The sequence below is a fragment of the Scleropages formosus genome, chromosome 6 (genome assembly GCF_900964775.1).
Source record: "Scleropages formosus chromosome 6, fSclFor1.1, whole genome shotgun sequence".
Lineage (NCBI taxonomy): Eukaryota > Metazoa > Chordata > Actinopteri > Osteoglossiformes > Osteoglossidae > Scleropages > Scleropages formosus.
This window is the reverse complement of record NC_041811.1, coordinates 21357030-21371762: the sequence shown is the minus strand read 5'-3', so window position 1 is coordinate 21371762 and position 14733 is coordinate 21357030. Positions and strand designations below refer to the sequence as shown.

Sequence of the window (14733 nt, the reverse complement as noted above, 5' to 3'; positions counted from 1 at the left end):
AGAAGAGGAACAAGATCTAATTACGTAGATAGACCAGCTGCAGGCTAAGTTATTAGTGGATCAAGTGCACTACTGGTCCTTCATGGAGGAATGTAACACAAAGATAAAGCAGAATATTATATACTAGGTTAATCAAAAAAGAAAAACAATACATTTTACCAAAGGAGACAGAGAACTAAATGACTGAAGTCAATCTTGGACTCTCAAGGCACTTGCTAACCTTTGCTGTCTCCTTAATGGTGCTTTTGACTGACATGAGCATCTCCGTAAAAACATCCCTTTGACAGCTTCTTCTGGGGAGGAGGCAGACAGTTACATGAACATACCAGACTACACACTTTCTGTCTCTTTCAGTTTCTGCTGAGGTTTCATTTCCTTTGTTATTTCGGACAAATTATTCCCCGCTGCCTTTGCCCGTTCTTTGAGCCCTTCAGAGGTTCCACAAACACACAAAGTACATATATGTACTTTTATACAGTATATAAAATACCTGTCTGTATTTGTACCTTTATCCTGTGTTGATACAAATAAACATTTATATATCACATATCAAATAAATTCATATAAACTCAGAATCTAGTAAAACACAGAAATATGTATTTATATGTTTAATTGTTTCTATGAGCTTGTCTAAATTGTTCTAAATTTGAGTTATTGAGGAAATCACTGCTGATTTACTAGTTAAGCATATGGACTGTGGTGACAGAAATGGCTTTTTGTGTTTTACTAAACTGTAAAAAATTGTGTAATGTGTAGCGTAAAAAATTGTAAAGTGTTTGAAATGATTTCAAGTTAAAATGCTGGAACTCATATTATTTAAATAAATAATTCATCAGAAGAACTGATGTGAGGAGGAGCAGTATGTCCAGGGTGTCTCAATATGCCTGGAATTGGCAAATGGATGCAGGTTCTACTATCATTCAGTCTGCGTGAAGTTCTCATGTTGTTCGTGTGTGTTTCCTTCCGCAGTCCAAAAGACTGGCTTTAGACAAACTGATGGCTCTGAATTTCATGCAGAGTGACAGTGTGTTATTTTGTTTTGCTGTATACATGAGTGAATGATTGCAGGGAGTTCAGTGTAGCAAATCTAACACTGTAAGTCACCTTGGATAAAAGTTTCAGCTAAATACTGCATAATAATTTTTGAATGTTGCTTTGGTGAAAGGTAAATGCTAAATCAATAAATGGGAACTACTGAAAAGTTATGATTATGCATTTATTTTAGAACTCAGCTCTAGAAAGATTGCAAAGGCAGTGTGGTTATGTGTGGGTCTTCAGCCCTAAAAGGTGTACTGGCTACATATCAGCCTAAACTTCACGTGTCTTTTTCTGCTGAGGACGATCAGTCTTGCTGTACATGCACTCCACATCCACCGTAAAAAAAAAAAATAAAAATGGTGTTGCTCTTCTCTTGTTGTGTGGCCAGCTTGATAACTGTTCACTAAATAGGTAACACCGTGTTTGCTTTCTAAGAAAATCAGTAGAATATGACACAATTTGATATTATACCTTATGCCCTTTCCAGCTAAAATGTTGGCTGAAAGAAGAAATTTAAGAAATAACCTCATTTGCGGCCGCAGGTAGCGTTGTAGTTAGAGCTGTCACCTTGCAATCAAAGGACATGTGTTTGAATCCCACCTCCTGCTGCAGTACCTTGATCAAGGTACTTACTGCAAATTGCCCCGTTTAAAGTTATCCTCCTGTATAAATGTGTAGACTATAATCACTGTAAGTAGCTAAGTATATAAACCTAAACCTGTAAATCACCTTAGACAAAGGTTGTATTTTTGTTTTTAAATTTGTATTTTATTTATTTGATTATTCCGAAGGGGGACAGTGGTGAGGTGGTGCAGTGGGTTGGACCCTACCCTACCCTGCTCTCTGGTGGGTCTGGGGTTCAAGTCCTGCTTAGGGTGCCTTGCGACAGACTGGCGTCCTGTCTTGGCTGTGTCCCCTTCCCCTCCAGCCTTGCGCCCTATGTTGCCAGGTTAGGCTCTGGCTCCCCACGACCCCATATAGGACAAGCGGTTCAGATGGTGTGTGTGATTATTCCAATTGACAATATCTAGTTTTATTTGCACAGCAGATATAATTTAATGAAAATATGACTTTAAACCGTATATTTTAACTGTTAACATTCTTAATGGTTCATAAAATTAAAACACTTCATTTGAAATAGAACAGCTTCAGCGTTTCAGTAGATTTTTGAACTGATACTTTTTTATATTTTACTCAAGTAGTTTACAAATTTCTTGTGTATGTAAAAACTAATTGTGTGTATGACTATAGATGCTTAAAGTATCGCTAACCATAAAATATGAGCTCAACTCAGAACAGCAACACTAGTACTAAAAAAAAAAAAAAAAAAGTTCATCTAATTTGCAAGCAAGGCCTGATTTCTAACATTTGGTGGGACTTCAGCTGCTGACCGATCATTTGGAACCGTGTTTAAAAAATGGATATTCCAAGCTGTACATCTGCGAGCATAGTCCCACTTTATAAAATTCAGAACAGTCATTCTGCATGTTTTTTTGCAGATGTATTTGGCAGTCATATTTCTTGTAGGTGATATAGTTAAATTACTGCACTAGGCTACTGCATATATATGCAGAACAAACACTCAGCTTGTATTAACTTTTCTTGTTCTTGAAACGGGTGGAAAGAAAATTTCGGGTTTACGTAGTCTGATTGGGAAGGTCTATCTATCAGGGGTGAAACAATGTAATATTAACTTCCCAGGCCTTGGAAATGAAAGATCCTTTTGTACCAGCCTTGATTTATCCTACTGAGGTGCAGCCCAAAGGGACTTCATAGTATTACTCTCCACGCCGGCTGTCATTACCTTGTTACCTTGCTAGCTACTGAAACTTGAATCACTGTGTCATACTTTAAATGCTGACATTGAAAAGAAATTATCAACATGGAGGCTAACCTTCAATTCCCTTACAATGTACATATACATTTATATTCATTTATAAATAAACATGTTAATGTTTGACAAATGACAATCACCAGAACGTGTCATTTTCACTGAAACGCAAAACAGTAACATAAAGTCAGAAATAAAAAAATACTGGGACAGTACATATTTTACATGGATTATTCTGGTATTGGTATTATCTATTTTTTTAATTGTTATTAATTAAAATTAAAAACTATAGTAACTATTATAATTTTCTTTGTTCTCTGTTTTTACCAGAATTTATTTAAATTGTTTAAAGATTATTTCCAGTTATTCATTGTGTACAACATCCAACTCTTTTAATTAGTTGCCCTCACCTTGTCTTGTGGTCTTGAAGTTAAGGGACTGGAAGCCACCCGTAAGGGCTGATGAATCGATGACGTCCACACCGTACTCGCTTTGGTTCTTCCTATAGAGCATGACTGCTACCACAAGAATGGTAACTGCGATTACTCCAGCTGCTAGGCCAGAGTAGAGGGCCACGTCGTTGGTGCCTTCCACATCTAAAGCAAAGGAGAAGGGTTAGAGGGTTTGTTCTTGGTTCAATGTAGAGTTTATAGAGCTTTATAAGCATATTGTAGAGGGATTTTGGAATTTTACTAACGAGGAACTATCTAATGCAAACAGGTAATTTGTGCAATTCCTGGTACAAATAATTAATTCCTAGATGCATGTGAGGTAGCATGCTCTGACTGACACATTAGTAAATTAAAGAAGGTAAATGACAAGTCCCTGTTTCCTATATGCTCACAGCTGCCCCAATGGATCCATTGACCATAAATTTAGTGTATATATAGTATAATATAGTAACAGTTTCACAGTTAATATAGCTCCCTGGATACTTGGGGGTAGTTTGTGTTTTTGAATGTTTTGCAATTCTAGATTAACTGAGACTCACATTCATTACTGGAGTATGTTAAACTAATGGATTCTCTCCAAATTAAACTGACTGTAATTGATGCTGCACCTGACAATCATTTGTAAGCTGTAAAGACCGGGCATTAAAAGGCACTTGAATTTCATGGGGAGCAGGGTATTATGGTAACAGAAAATTCATAAAATTAGCTCATTAGCAATAATTACACTCAATTAATTTTCTTACAATACAGCACACATTTACTTCCAAAAAAGTTATTCCTCCTGCAAACAGAAGAGCTCAAAAATACTGTAGGGAGGTTAGACTGCAAACTTAGATGCTGTCATGTGAATGGCAAAGTGAGCTTATGGGATCCATAAAGTGGAATTCACTTTGATTAGATTGATAATATACTATACAATCCATTCAGATTAGATGAGGTAAACTGGGACCATAAGTCATCAGGAAATTTTAGTGTGATGAATACATTGCCATGCATTAAAGCAACCTAATACCAGTTATCTTGCTTTATTTTAATAGTGCTGCAACAGCAGTTTATAAAAACGTGTGTGTAGTCATGAAAGGCAAGCCAGATGTTGGAGAAAACATTGTATTATACCAGGGAAGGTACAATACAAAAGTATCTCTCTGAAGTTCCAAAGCTCTAGAAGAAAAAATATAAAGTAAATTTCTATTGTTATTGTGTTTTCCTCCAACTTGGTGAACACCATTAAATTTACAAATTGCTTTCTGCAATTGAACGTTGCACTGGGATCCTGGCGGCACTGCCACTAAAGAGATTTTCAGTGCCCTTGATTTTGCTGACTATTTATAACTTCTCCCTGGATGATATTTTGATATGTAGCAATATTCAAATGAATAAAGGATCAAAAAGAAGAAATCATTTCATGGGTAGGGAAAGACTGTTCCTGAAGACCGTTCTTGCATTTATGGTGAAGAACATGCAGTTGCTCGGCAACGTTAAGTAACACTCTGGAGTGCCATCAAAAGCAAAGGAGTTTGACTGGTATGTAGAAAGTTAAGTCCACTGACAAATTTTATTGTATTCGCTAAACCTGGTGTATTGACGATGATTATGACGCTCTGAAATGACAATCTAAAGATGCTTTTGGGAAATATCCCTATCAGAGTGATACAAGCTCCCTTCAGCCCTACATCACAGCATGCCTGATGAAATTAAGTACATTAGAGCTCTCAAATTAACTGGGGTACATGATTTGCATGGAGCACATGTTTGTTAATAAGGCAGGGAACCTGGCAAATGCCAGCAAAGCTCAAGAACTCACTCTGAGGCTTCACATCATGCAGCAGCTTTCGATCTGCAAAGGCAGAGTCACACACAAAGAGGTTACAATTTATGCTGATACATTACAGCCCTAAAAGTTTTATATAATGGTGTGCAAAAAAATGTCAAAGTATTAGACAGCATAGACTGATACAGCAGTGATATAATCTGTAGAGTTATTATCTGGCATTTTGCAAAAGACTTCCACATTGTCGGCTCTTTCCTTTGGGAAAAAGAACTGCAGACGAACAATGGAATAATGCATTGGAATGACCCAGAGCAAATAATTCCACTTTAGTAAATGACTAAACTTTCTGTCAAAGTACTTTCGTTTTAACATCTGAACACCACTTATCATTTTCTCTCGCCTTATTTCATCCTTTTCAGCCGAGTATAATTTTTTTCCTGTGCGTTTTCATGTAGGTCCGAATTTATTTATATGCTTATCTATGTTTCTTAATTGTATTAAGTTATCATAATTTGTTTGTTCATTTTTTTTTACTACATTATGTAAATTCAGTGAAACCAGCAGACTGCTCATATTTCTGAGGTAGTGTCCTAGGTTTGGGTTCAACACTGTGTTTTACCATGCTCAAAAGTTCCTTGTGGGAACCTCCAACTTCTTGGTCAGTTCCTTAACCATTCTATGATACAGATATGGATCTCAGCATTACAATATGATGATGATGATGATAAAAATAAAGGTAGTATTGATGACAGCAATGATGAAGGTAAAGGTGACTCACTTTGGGTGCACAGCCCCCCTGTGCAGTTCTCTGTGTGCTGGGCAGGCCCGTCGCACACCTTGCCCCCATGCTTGGGCGTTGGGGCAGTGCACTCTCTGCTTCGCTGCCTCTCACACTCCGAGCTGCAGGACGCCCACTCGGTCCATGTTTCCCAACCACCGTCCACTGTGGAACACAAGTTAGAGAGGCTTAGTCGGCTGCTTTCCAGATTCCAGAATGTGTTTTCCTCTTAGGCGGGAATGCCATGCATTGTAGAACATGACCTGGTTGTACGTGAGGCCATCCATGCATTTATCTGCCAGGGTTTAGAAAGCTGCCCAGAGGCATACCTGAAGAACACTGTATACACTTTATGTGTAACCTCTCCACAGATATTAAAGTCTGTATATGTGGCTGGTGAGGTATTACTTGTCATAATTTACATATGCATTTTATAGTTCATCAAGGGATAAGCATGTTTTGTTACAGTGAACCAGTTCAAATACACATAGCCACATGACCCATGCAAGACCTTCTTCCTTTTCAGCATTTACAAAGAAATGATCTTTTCTGTACAAGCTATTGAAAAAAGTACGATTTGACTTTTCTCTTGTTCTATCCAGCCTGCACCCTAATAACTCCAAAGCCTTTTAAGGTTCCTTTCCTCCTAATCTAAATGCAAATTACATGTTTACACATTGCAGCAAATTCAGTCCTTTGAAAAGTGACTTGGATGTAGATTATGTTGCTGAATGTGCATTGCTCTCACAAGATAACCTTTTTTCCCCTGAAATGGCAAAAGCTTTTCCTGTTATTGACTTTTTCCTATAGCATCAAGAATTCTGTCTGTCTTGAACAACAAAAAACACGATAACAGTCAAATTTACTTTGGTAAAGCTTAAAAAAGTAGAAAAATGCTGTCATTATGATTATTTATAAGTCTCATTATGAAAACAACAACAGGCTAATTGCCTAAAACCTGATTTTTTTTGTTTTTGTACTTGACACTACAAACCTACTAAAATAGAAAAAAAACTAAACATTTCTTTTTAGCTCAGTTCTTATAAGTCTAGTTCAAGATATTCATGTTCAGGGTATGAAAAAAAGTATTGCTAATGAATGAGTACATTGTATGCCAATTAATTTATACAGTTGTTACCTATGAATGGTACATTTTGTGTAATACAAAGCAATGCGGTTATACATGAGCCTGGGTAAAATGAGCATTTGAATTGTGAGCATGTCTGTCTTGTTCAGCCATGCCTACTTTCTATCTCTAAATATAAAATTAATTTTAAAAAGCTTGCATTTGAAAATAAATATAACCAATATGTTGCTATGGAAAAAAAAATCACAGGTTCATTTCTTTGGTTGCTATAATAAACAAATAAATACAATTGTGATGTAACTTGCTTGTACATTTTCACTTTGATATTGAAGAGCAAACCTCAAATTTAAAAAAAAAGGCAGATTTCAGTGTGGGACGGTGCTTTTAGTCTGCACTATTAATATGACTTTATATGCATAAATATCACCTGTGCTATAATATGACTGATAATCTGCCTATTGTTAGGTTTATTGTTTTTTGGGTGGATCTGCTGTGGTCCATATTGCACCTAATTTGAAATGTTTGCAATCATGTGTTTTTGCAAATTGCATTATTTTTCAGTGATTAACAGCTCAACAGGCATATGGATAGAATATTACATTATCTTGTTAGGCCTGATTCACTGTAGTGTCCCTCTAGGAGTCGCTTGCTGCTCACTGTCACAGGCTTAATTTTGATGGACAGACAATTTGTACATAGATGTGTGAAATATTTACTCCCTGGTTTGTATAACAGGTTCACGTCAATTAGGTCCACGTGTAATTATTTTGTGACAAGTTGCAATGCCATGAGTAATGTTAATTTCTTTCAGATTTTTTAGTTTATGTCTGTCTGTCTGATTGTTACTAAAATACATACAAGTTGCTCTGGGGCAATCTTGCTGAGAAGGGTGCTATATAATTAAACGGAACTGTCTCTCAGATTGACTTTAGATTGTTAATATACCTTTGGTCCTCTGTTTATACCCATAACTGTACCCATAACTATATAGTTGATGTTTTAGAGCGCAGCGCTTTATGGCTGTCACGTCCACGCCCACATCTCAGACGACAACACCTGACTCTGCTCCAGCACCAGATTAACCGCTCACCCTTTAAAAGACCCTCCTCAGCTCCCATACCTTTGCGGAAGCTCGTCAGAGACAACCGCCCTTTCCTTGTGACTCCTCGCTCATCTCCAGCTCTCAGTTCACGTTCTCCGGTTGTTGACCTTTCGCTTTGTTTCTCGACCACGTCCATGGATCTTCGTTCTGACCCTGATCGCCGATCGACCGACCACCCGCCTGTCCCTGACATCGAGAACTTGCCTGATCCTCTGAATCCAGACGAATGACCCCGCACTTGGGTCCTTCCGTCCCAGTTCACCGTGAATCTCAAGTGCTTACACAGCTCTTCCAGTCTGGATTAAAAACCAGTGCTCTCCAGATGTGGCCACTGAGGCCAGCTGGTTATGCAAGGATTTCACTACACCTCATACTGTATTTAACATTCCTACACTGAAACATTTTCCTGGATTCAGTGTTTTGTGTTAAAATGAGGCACAAATGAAACTGTATTCTTTTAATCATACAGGAACCCAGATTGGACACCCTGATGTGGATACATCACTCACCTGGACATGGTATACTGCAGGTGCTCTTCTGCACTGACATGCCTTCGCAGAAGGTTCCCCCATTGAGCGGTGCAGGATTGGTGCAGGTGCGCGATCGCTTCTTGATGCCTTGACCACAGTGCACATTACAGGACGACCACTCTGTCCATAATGACCAGCCACCATTTACTGAACATGACAGGAATAAAAATAATTCATGAAACATCTGGCCCATGAAGACATTTGCATTGCACATGTATTGCACATACATAATGGAAGTATTTAGCTTGTTTGAATTGTGAAGATTTGAAATGGTAAGCAAGAAATTTGCTATTATATTTTTAGAAAGCACATTGTCATAAGGCACTGCTGAGCTGTAGTTTTCAGAGTTTTGGACTGTAAAAGAGAAAAGGAAAATTTTCACCCTTCGTGTTAAATCTTATGCGTGTTTTACACAGTTTTTATTTTCTGCAGTGTAGGTGTTTTCTTTCTCAAAGTTTTTACTGGTAGCTAAATGCTGTATTACAGGCAGAAAAACAATAATCAAATGTAAGCAAATTATATTTGATGCATAGCCTTATGTCAAAGAAGCCTGCTTTGTCACAGTTCCAAAAATATTTGCAATATTCATCCTTCCAATTCAATAACTGCTTGTCCTGAACAGGGTCGTGGTGGTCCAGTGCCTATCTGAGAATTATCAGGCCCAAGGCTGAGGGGGGTAGACCATAGGCAGGACACCAGTTCATTGTAGGGTAACCACTCACGCGTACATTCACTCGACCATTCACATATAAATAAATAATAATAAATTATACACATTAAAGAATTCTTATTTATGTCATTAAATTCAGTCTTGCTACATCCAACCCCCAGTACCTGAACAATATAATTTCTGAGACTCAATCAAAGAGGGTATTTGTTACATTGAAGAACTAATCCCAAATTTTTGTAGGGGGAAAATTTTAGTCAGTTCTTGGATCCACATATCACTCAAAAAGAACATCCAAAACATACATTACCATTCATAACATTATTCTAATCCTTTTAAAGAAGGTTGTCCTTATTAAACTGGTTGTGCTTATTATCCAGTTTCACAGGATTCTCATATAGGTTACGTTTTATATGATTGAAGTGAGTGTGTTATGGATATTCCACCATTAGAGAGCCAGCTGAAAATTTTCACTGTTACACAAAAACAGAATCACAACAAAATTTTTCATCACTTTAAGTATACTGTATATTTATATAATAAACCTAATTTGAAAGTAATGTTAAAGTGAAGAATGGAAATAATCAGTGTGAACTGTGGGCACGACTGGAGTGTGAAATTTGGCTATGATGTGATGTTAGAAAATAACTCAGAAAATGGTTGTACAGCACTTTGTATGGTAAATTACTGTTATCACACAGCTTTATTGCTCTCACTATGCTCAGTACACTTCAGCACCATAAATAAGGTGTGCACATGTGAGCACAATGCAGCGTTTCTTATAGTCTATTCTCAGCATGCTTAGACTGTACACACAGGTACGCATGCAGAATTTTGTGTATTCAAATGCTGGCACTATTTATAAATTGTAGCTGGCATTGTTTGGTCAAAGATGTTTCATTCAGGATTTGGTGCACTGATGATTAATAACTAGGGATGTAGGCGGGGGGGGGTGAGCGGTAGATGTTCTTTAAGTCTGGATAACTGCATATGCATGCTCAGAGTGCATGTATAGCTGAGGGAGGACACAGGGGGTTTGGCTGGGTCTTGCTCTCTGGTGTGTCTGGGGTTTGAGCCCTGATTAGGGTGCTTTTTGACAGACTGGCATCCTGTTCTGGGTGTGTCCCCTCCCCCTCCAGCCTTACGCCCTGTGTCGCCGCGTTAGGCTCCGGCTTGCTGCGACCCCACTCGGGACGAATGGCTTCAGCCACTGTGTGTATAGCTGAGAACATGTGTATGTGATGGATATCCTGGACATCTTACCAAAAACCACCACTGCAGCTGTGGCACTTCGTCTCTTGGCCACTATGTTGCTGGCTACACAGCTATAGTTGCCAGAGTCTGACAGCCGTGCTTGGCTGATGATGAGGTTGTGGTCGGATCTTGTATCGATGTGATCATCCTTGAGAGAACTCAACAGCTCCTCGTTCTTCAGCCACTCAACCTATATGTTAAATGAAATTATAGATAGATAGATAGATAGATAGATAGATAGATAGAATTTAATTAAAAAAATCAACATACAAACTAACGATCCAGCGCACCACACACTTTAACTGCAAATGGTGCTGATTCAAATATATTTTAATCTCTATGCTGAGATGCAAAGCATAAACCGATACGAGTGTGTTGTATCCCTTGAGAAAAAAAAAAAAAAAAAATCCGTTACTGTAAAGCAGTCTCAAGAACGTGAAGATATGTTTCTATTTTTATACACTGAGGGCTTATTTTGGGCCTTTTTTCCCTCTGCCCTCTTCTGAGAATGGTTTCCAGTAGGTGTATTGAAGGTGAGTGCAGCACACTTAAACTCAAATTTCGAGCAATAAAGACCCAGTGCTGAGTAACAACGTCAGTTATTCCACAAAGGAAGAAATAATTTATATGTTGGCAGTTAACACAAAAACAGTCTTTCTCACACTTGGGAGATCTCTTTGCCTATGTCTCGATGCCTTTGAGGGTGCAGTACTTATACAAACTCACAGCATTACACATTACAGTGGACTGATTTTATGGCCCGAAGGAACAGCTCACATGGTGAAATCAATAAAATCCAGACACTATGAGATTATTGTTTATTTCTGACGGTGCTGCAGACTTTCATCACATGCTTTTAATTTAATTTGCGACAGTGTTCTGCTTCAGAGCCTTCAAAGCATCTGTGGGCTCCCCTCGCTCCTTTCCTCTCCATTTCACCACAGAATTAATTGTAGCACTTTTCCCCTCCTAATTATTTTTCTGTTTACTTTTCCCAGTGCCATCAATAACTACGCGAAACTGGGCCTGACTGAGACCTACTGGTGAGTAAAGATCAACCCGCCTGACGCCACTGAACTTAAGTTTGGCTTAAAACTTTGAAAAGTGAGGCTCTGATGAGCCAAAATTGCTCTTTAAGCATCACGTGACATTTTTAAAGGATTAGCAACTCCCTGACCACTTACAAATAACCAGAATGGTGTGAAAATATATAATATGTGACCTTGGAATTAGGCTGCCCAAGTATACAATCTTCGTACATGTGTGAATTTTTATTTTTGCATGTAAAGTTCACGCTTTATATGCAAAATATAAAGTTCTAAAGTCTGTGAAAGTATTTTTTGTCATTTTTTTAGATACTAATGTTACATACAGACTATATCTAAATATAAGCATACATACACTGCATGCAATACATACACATAATAGAAGTACTCAGTGTAAATGTGAGCAAATACATACATGTAAATGTAGGCGTGACATAATCTGCATTTTTCACAGTTACGGTTATACTGACAAACAAAGACACAAACATGTATTTTTTTATATGCACCCAGAGTTCTTAGTTTTGTTACTGGCTATTTTCTTGTGTTGAACTTCGGAGACCATGCAGGGAGAATGTTCTGATCATTTTGGAAAGGAGTAGTTCAGTCGGTTTCAGTACCCTCACCAGTCCCTTAACTCTGCTTCCCCAGGTGGCTGGTTGCTGTACTCCAGACAAAAAGGGGACGCGGGAAGCACTGCTGTTTGCCTCGCAGGAGCCAGCTTCTTAATTAGGTGCCGGGAGAGCTAGCCTGATCAGAGAGCAAGACAGACGGAGCGAGGGTGGGGGTCTGTGTTGCCACTTGGGCTCTGGATCTTCTCTTTCACACATTTCCCATTTCCCATTCATGAGGTCCCACCCGCCTCCAGGGCTGGGGGTGATGGGGGCGGCATTGGGTCTCTGTAATGCAGTGACTTCATCAAGGCCAAATGTTGTGCTACCCTGGCAGCTCTGAAATCATCCAACAGTACAGCTGAACTTAGTGGAACACCCACACTAGTGCAGGTGGCTGAAGCCGAGCGATGCACCTGGATTGTGATGTTCGTGTGCATCCCTGACTTAGCTGGGATACCTTCTCTGTTGCAAACCTCACCATTCAGGATTGCAAGTAAGATCTCATTGTAGTAAGCACAATTAGACCAGGGTTCCACTGCTGCAGTCAGGTAGTCCTCCAGAGGAGTGCTGCCACTTCATTATCACTCCCTGGTGATGAGTGTGGTACTTCAAGCCAAAACTTTCTGACCAACTGTTGTGCTACCATGCCTTGGGTTCCAGCACTACCCACGTTTGCGAAACTAGGCATAGTGGATGTGGAGAGCTGAAAACAGTCTGTTTGTTAAAATCATTGAATATTCTTTAGTATGTGGTAGAGTCAGTCAGTTCTAAGTCTGGCTGCCCAGTGGTTATGCTGTGGTTGCAATCTGTTGGTACATATAGCACAACAGCATCACATGGCAGCTAGCCTTGGGACGTATTGACTGTTCCACATTTATTCTTAATATAATAATGAAATATTATTTTTAATCTGTTTCAATTGACACATTAACATTACATGCTTTGATCATATTTCCAGTAAAATGAAAGCCTCTGAGTTGAACAACTTCCACAAAAAAACCTTCAGTAGTGTAACCTATATGATAAAGATTATACTGTAGTACAAAATACAAACCAAACAATAGTAGCCAGAGGTTTTAAGAAAGCTCAGAGGTTAAGTGTGTTTTTTTTAATTTTATTGTATTAAATCACAACAGTGTCAGGCACTGGTGACACTTGGTGCCAAGAGCCCACCCCTGTGCTGCCTGGTCCCTCTCTGCATTCTGCATTCTGCATTTGCTACTAAAGGGAAAATGATTAACGGATCCACAAAGCATGCAATTTCAGGGACAGGCAAAATTAGGCCAGCAAAGCTTATGCTGGAGAATGTAAGAAATTATGGTGCTTAATTGGCACATTTTAAAATTAAAACCCAGCAAAAAGATGTTAGGGTTTCCATAGGGTTTTTTTTAAGTGAAAAGAAAGTCCTTTAGTTCAGTTTCTTCTGGTCATTAGCCTTAACCCTATGGCCTGATTGGGCTTCTCGAAAGCTACCACTCAAGTCCCTGTTTTAGCCTTTCCGAAGGATTTGCAGGGTGTGTAATCACTGAAGGAGGCTGGGTGCGGAGTGCAGTCAATACGCACTTGACTGTAGAGAAGGAACCTGGTGTTAATGAGTTTATGAGCACAGTGGTTGCCAGTTGAAGTCCCTGGAGGAACCCTGCTGATGTCTCGCCCTTGAGCACTGCACTTATCCTGAATTGCTTCAGTAAAATCATAAAATGCCAAGTTGTACAAATGGGTAAAATAAGTCAACCTGAATGAAAGTAACATTTGAGGAAAATTATAACCATAATGGTAATAATCAGAGGCAAGGAACTACAAGACTGTTATGGAGTTATTAAACTCTTTTGTGGCTCCGAGTCTGAAAAGACTTTACAGTATATTCCAATCACCTTTGCACAGCTTAATCCTTCTATTCAAAAGATGGGAAATATTAATCCTAGAGGACTGGTGGTTTTACATTTCAATGTTACTTTTCAATTAGCTACAGATTTAAAGTGAATGAACCTGGAATATAATGTTTTTATATTCAAATGATTTCCAACGCATAGCTGAGGCTTGGGAAAGGCTGATGAAGGACCAGGAAATCTCCTTGTTTCAGGACAAACTTGAAAAAGTAGGGTAAAGTTAAATTAAATTGGCACAATTTGGTACTAAGGAAATAAACATATACATTGTACACACAGACACACACACACACACACACAAACACACATACACACACACATACATATATAAAACTACTCAGTAAAATTAACTCAGACTGATAGCAAAAGAAGAACTCTCTATACACTGTGTTTCTATGTGCAGTGTAGGAGTACAGCAATTCCACAGCCAGAGAGGTGGTTTATCCCTCCTTCTGGACATCATGACCTCAACAGAAGGTAGGGACATGGTGGAAGTGGAGTGCTGTGATCAACTGCCACAGGTCTACCATGTAAGAGGCCCACATAAACAATGCGCTCAGTAAGGTATCAGGGATAATATATGCTAAAAAAAAAAAACTTCCTCCTTTGGACACAGGAATCTACAGAGAATAATGAGTCCTGTTTTTGAAAATATTTGCATTAAACAGAGTGAGTCT

At 38.7% G+C, this 14733-nt stretch overlaps 1 protein-coding gene across 1 annotated transcript in view; it reads right to left on the bottom strand.

Moving 5' to 3' along the window:
- unc5da (unc-5 netrin receptor Da) overlaps nt 1-14733 on the bottom strand; it is a 119485-nt gene that overhangs the window by 24967 nt on the left and 79785 nt on the right. The window contains exons 5-9 of the mRNA XM_018736713.2: nt 10520-10700; nt 8569-8736; nt 5871-6035; nt 5126-5158; nt 3280-3465 (exon numbers count right to left, since the gene is read on the bottom strand). Of these exons, the coding sequence (XP_018592229.1) occupies nt 3280-3465; nt 5126-5158; nt 5871-6035; nt 8569-8736; nt 10520-10700 (733 nt within the window). The remainder of the gene's footprint in view (nt 1-3279; nt 3466-5125; nt 5159-5870; nt 6036-8568; nt 8737-10519; nt 10701-14733) is intronic.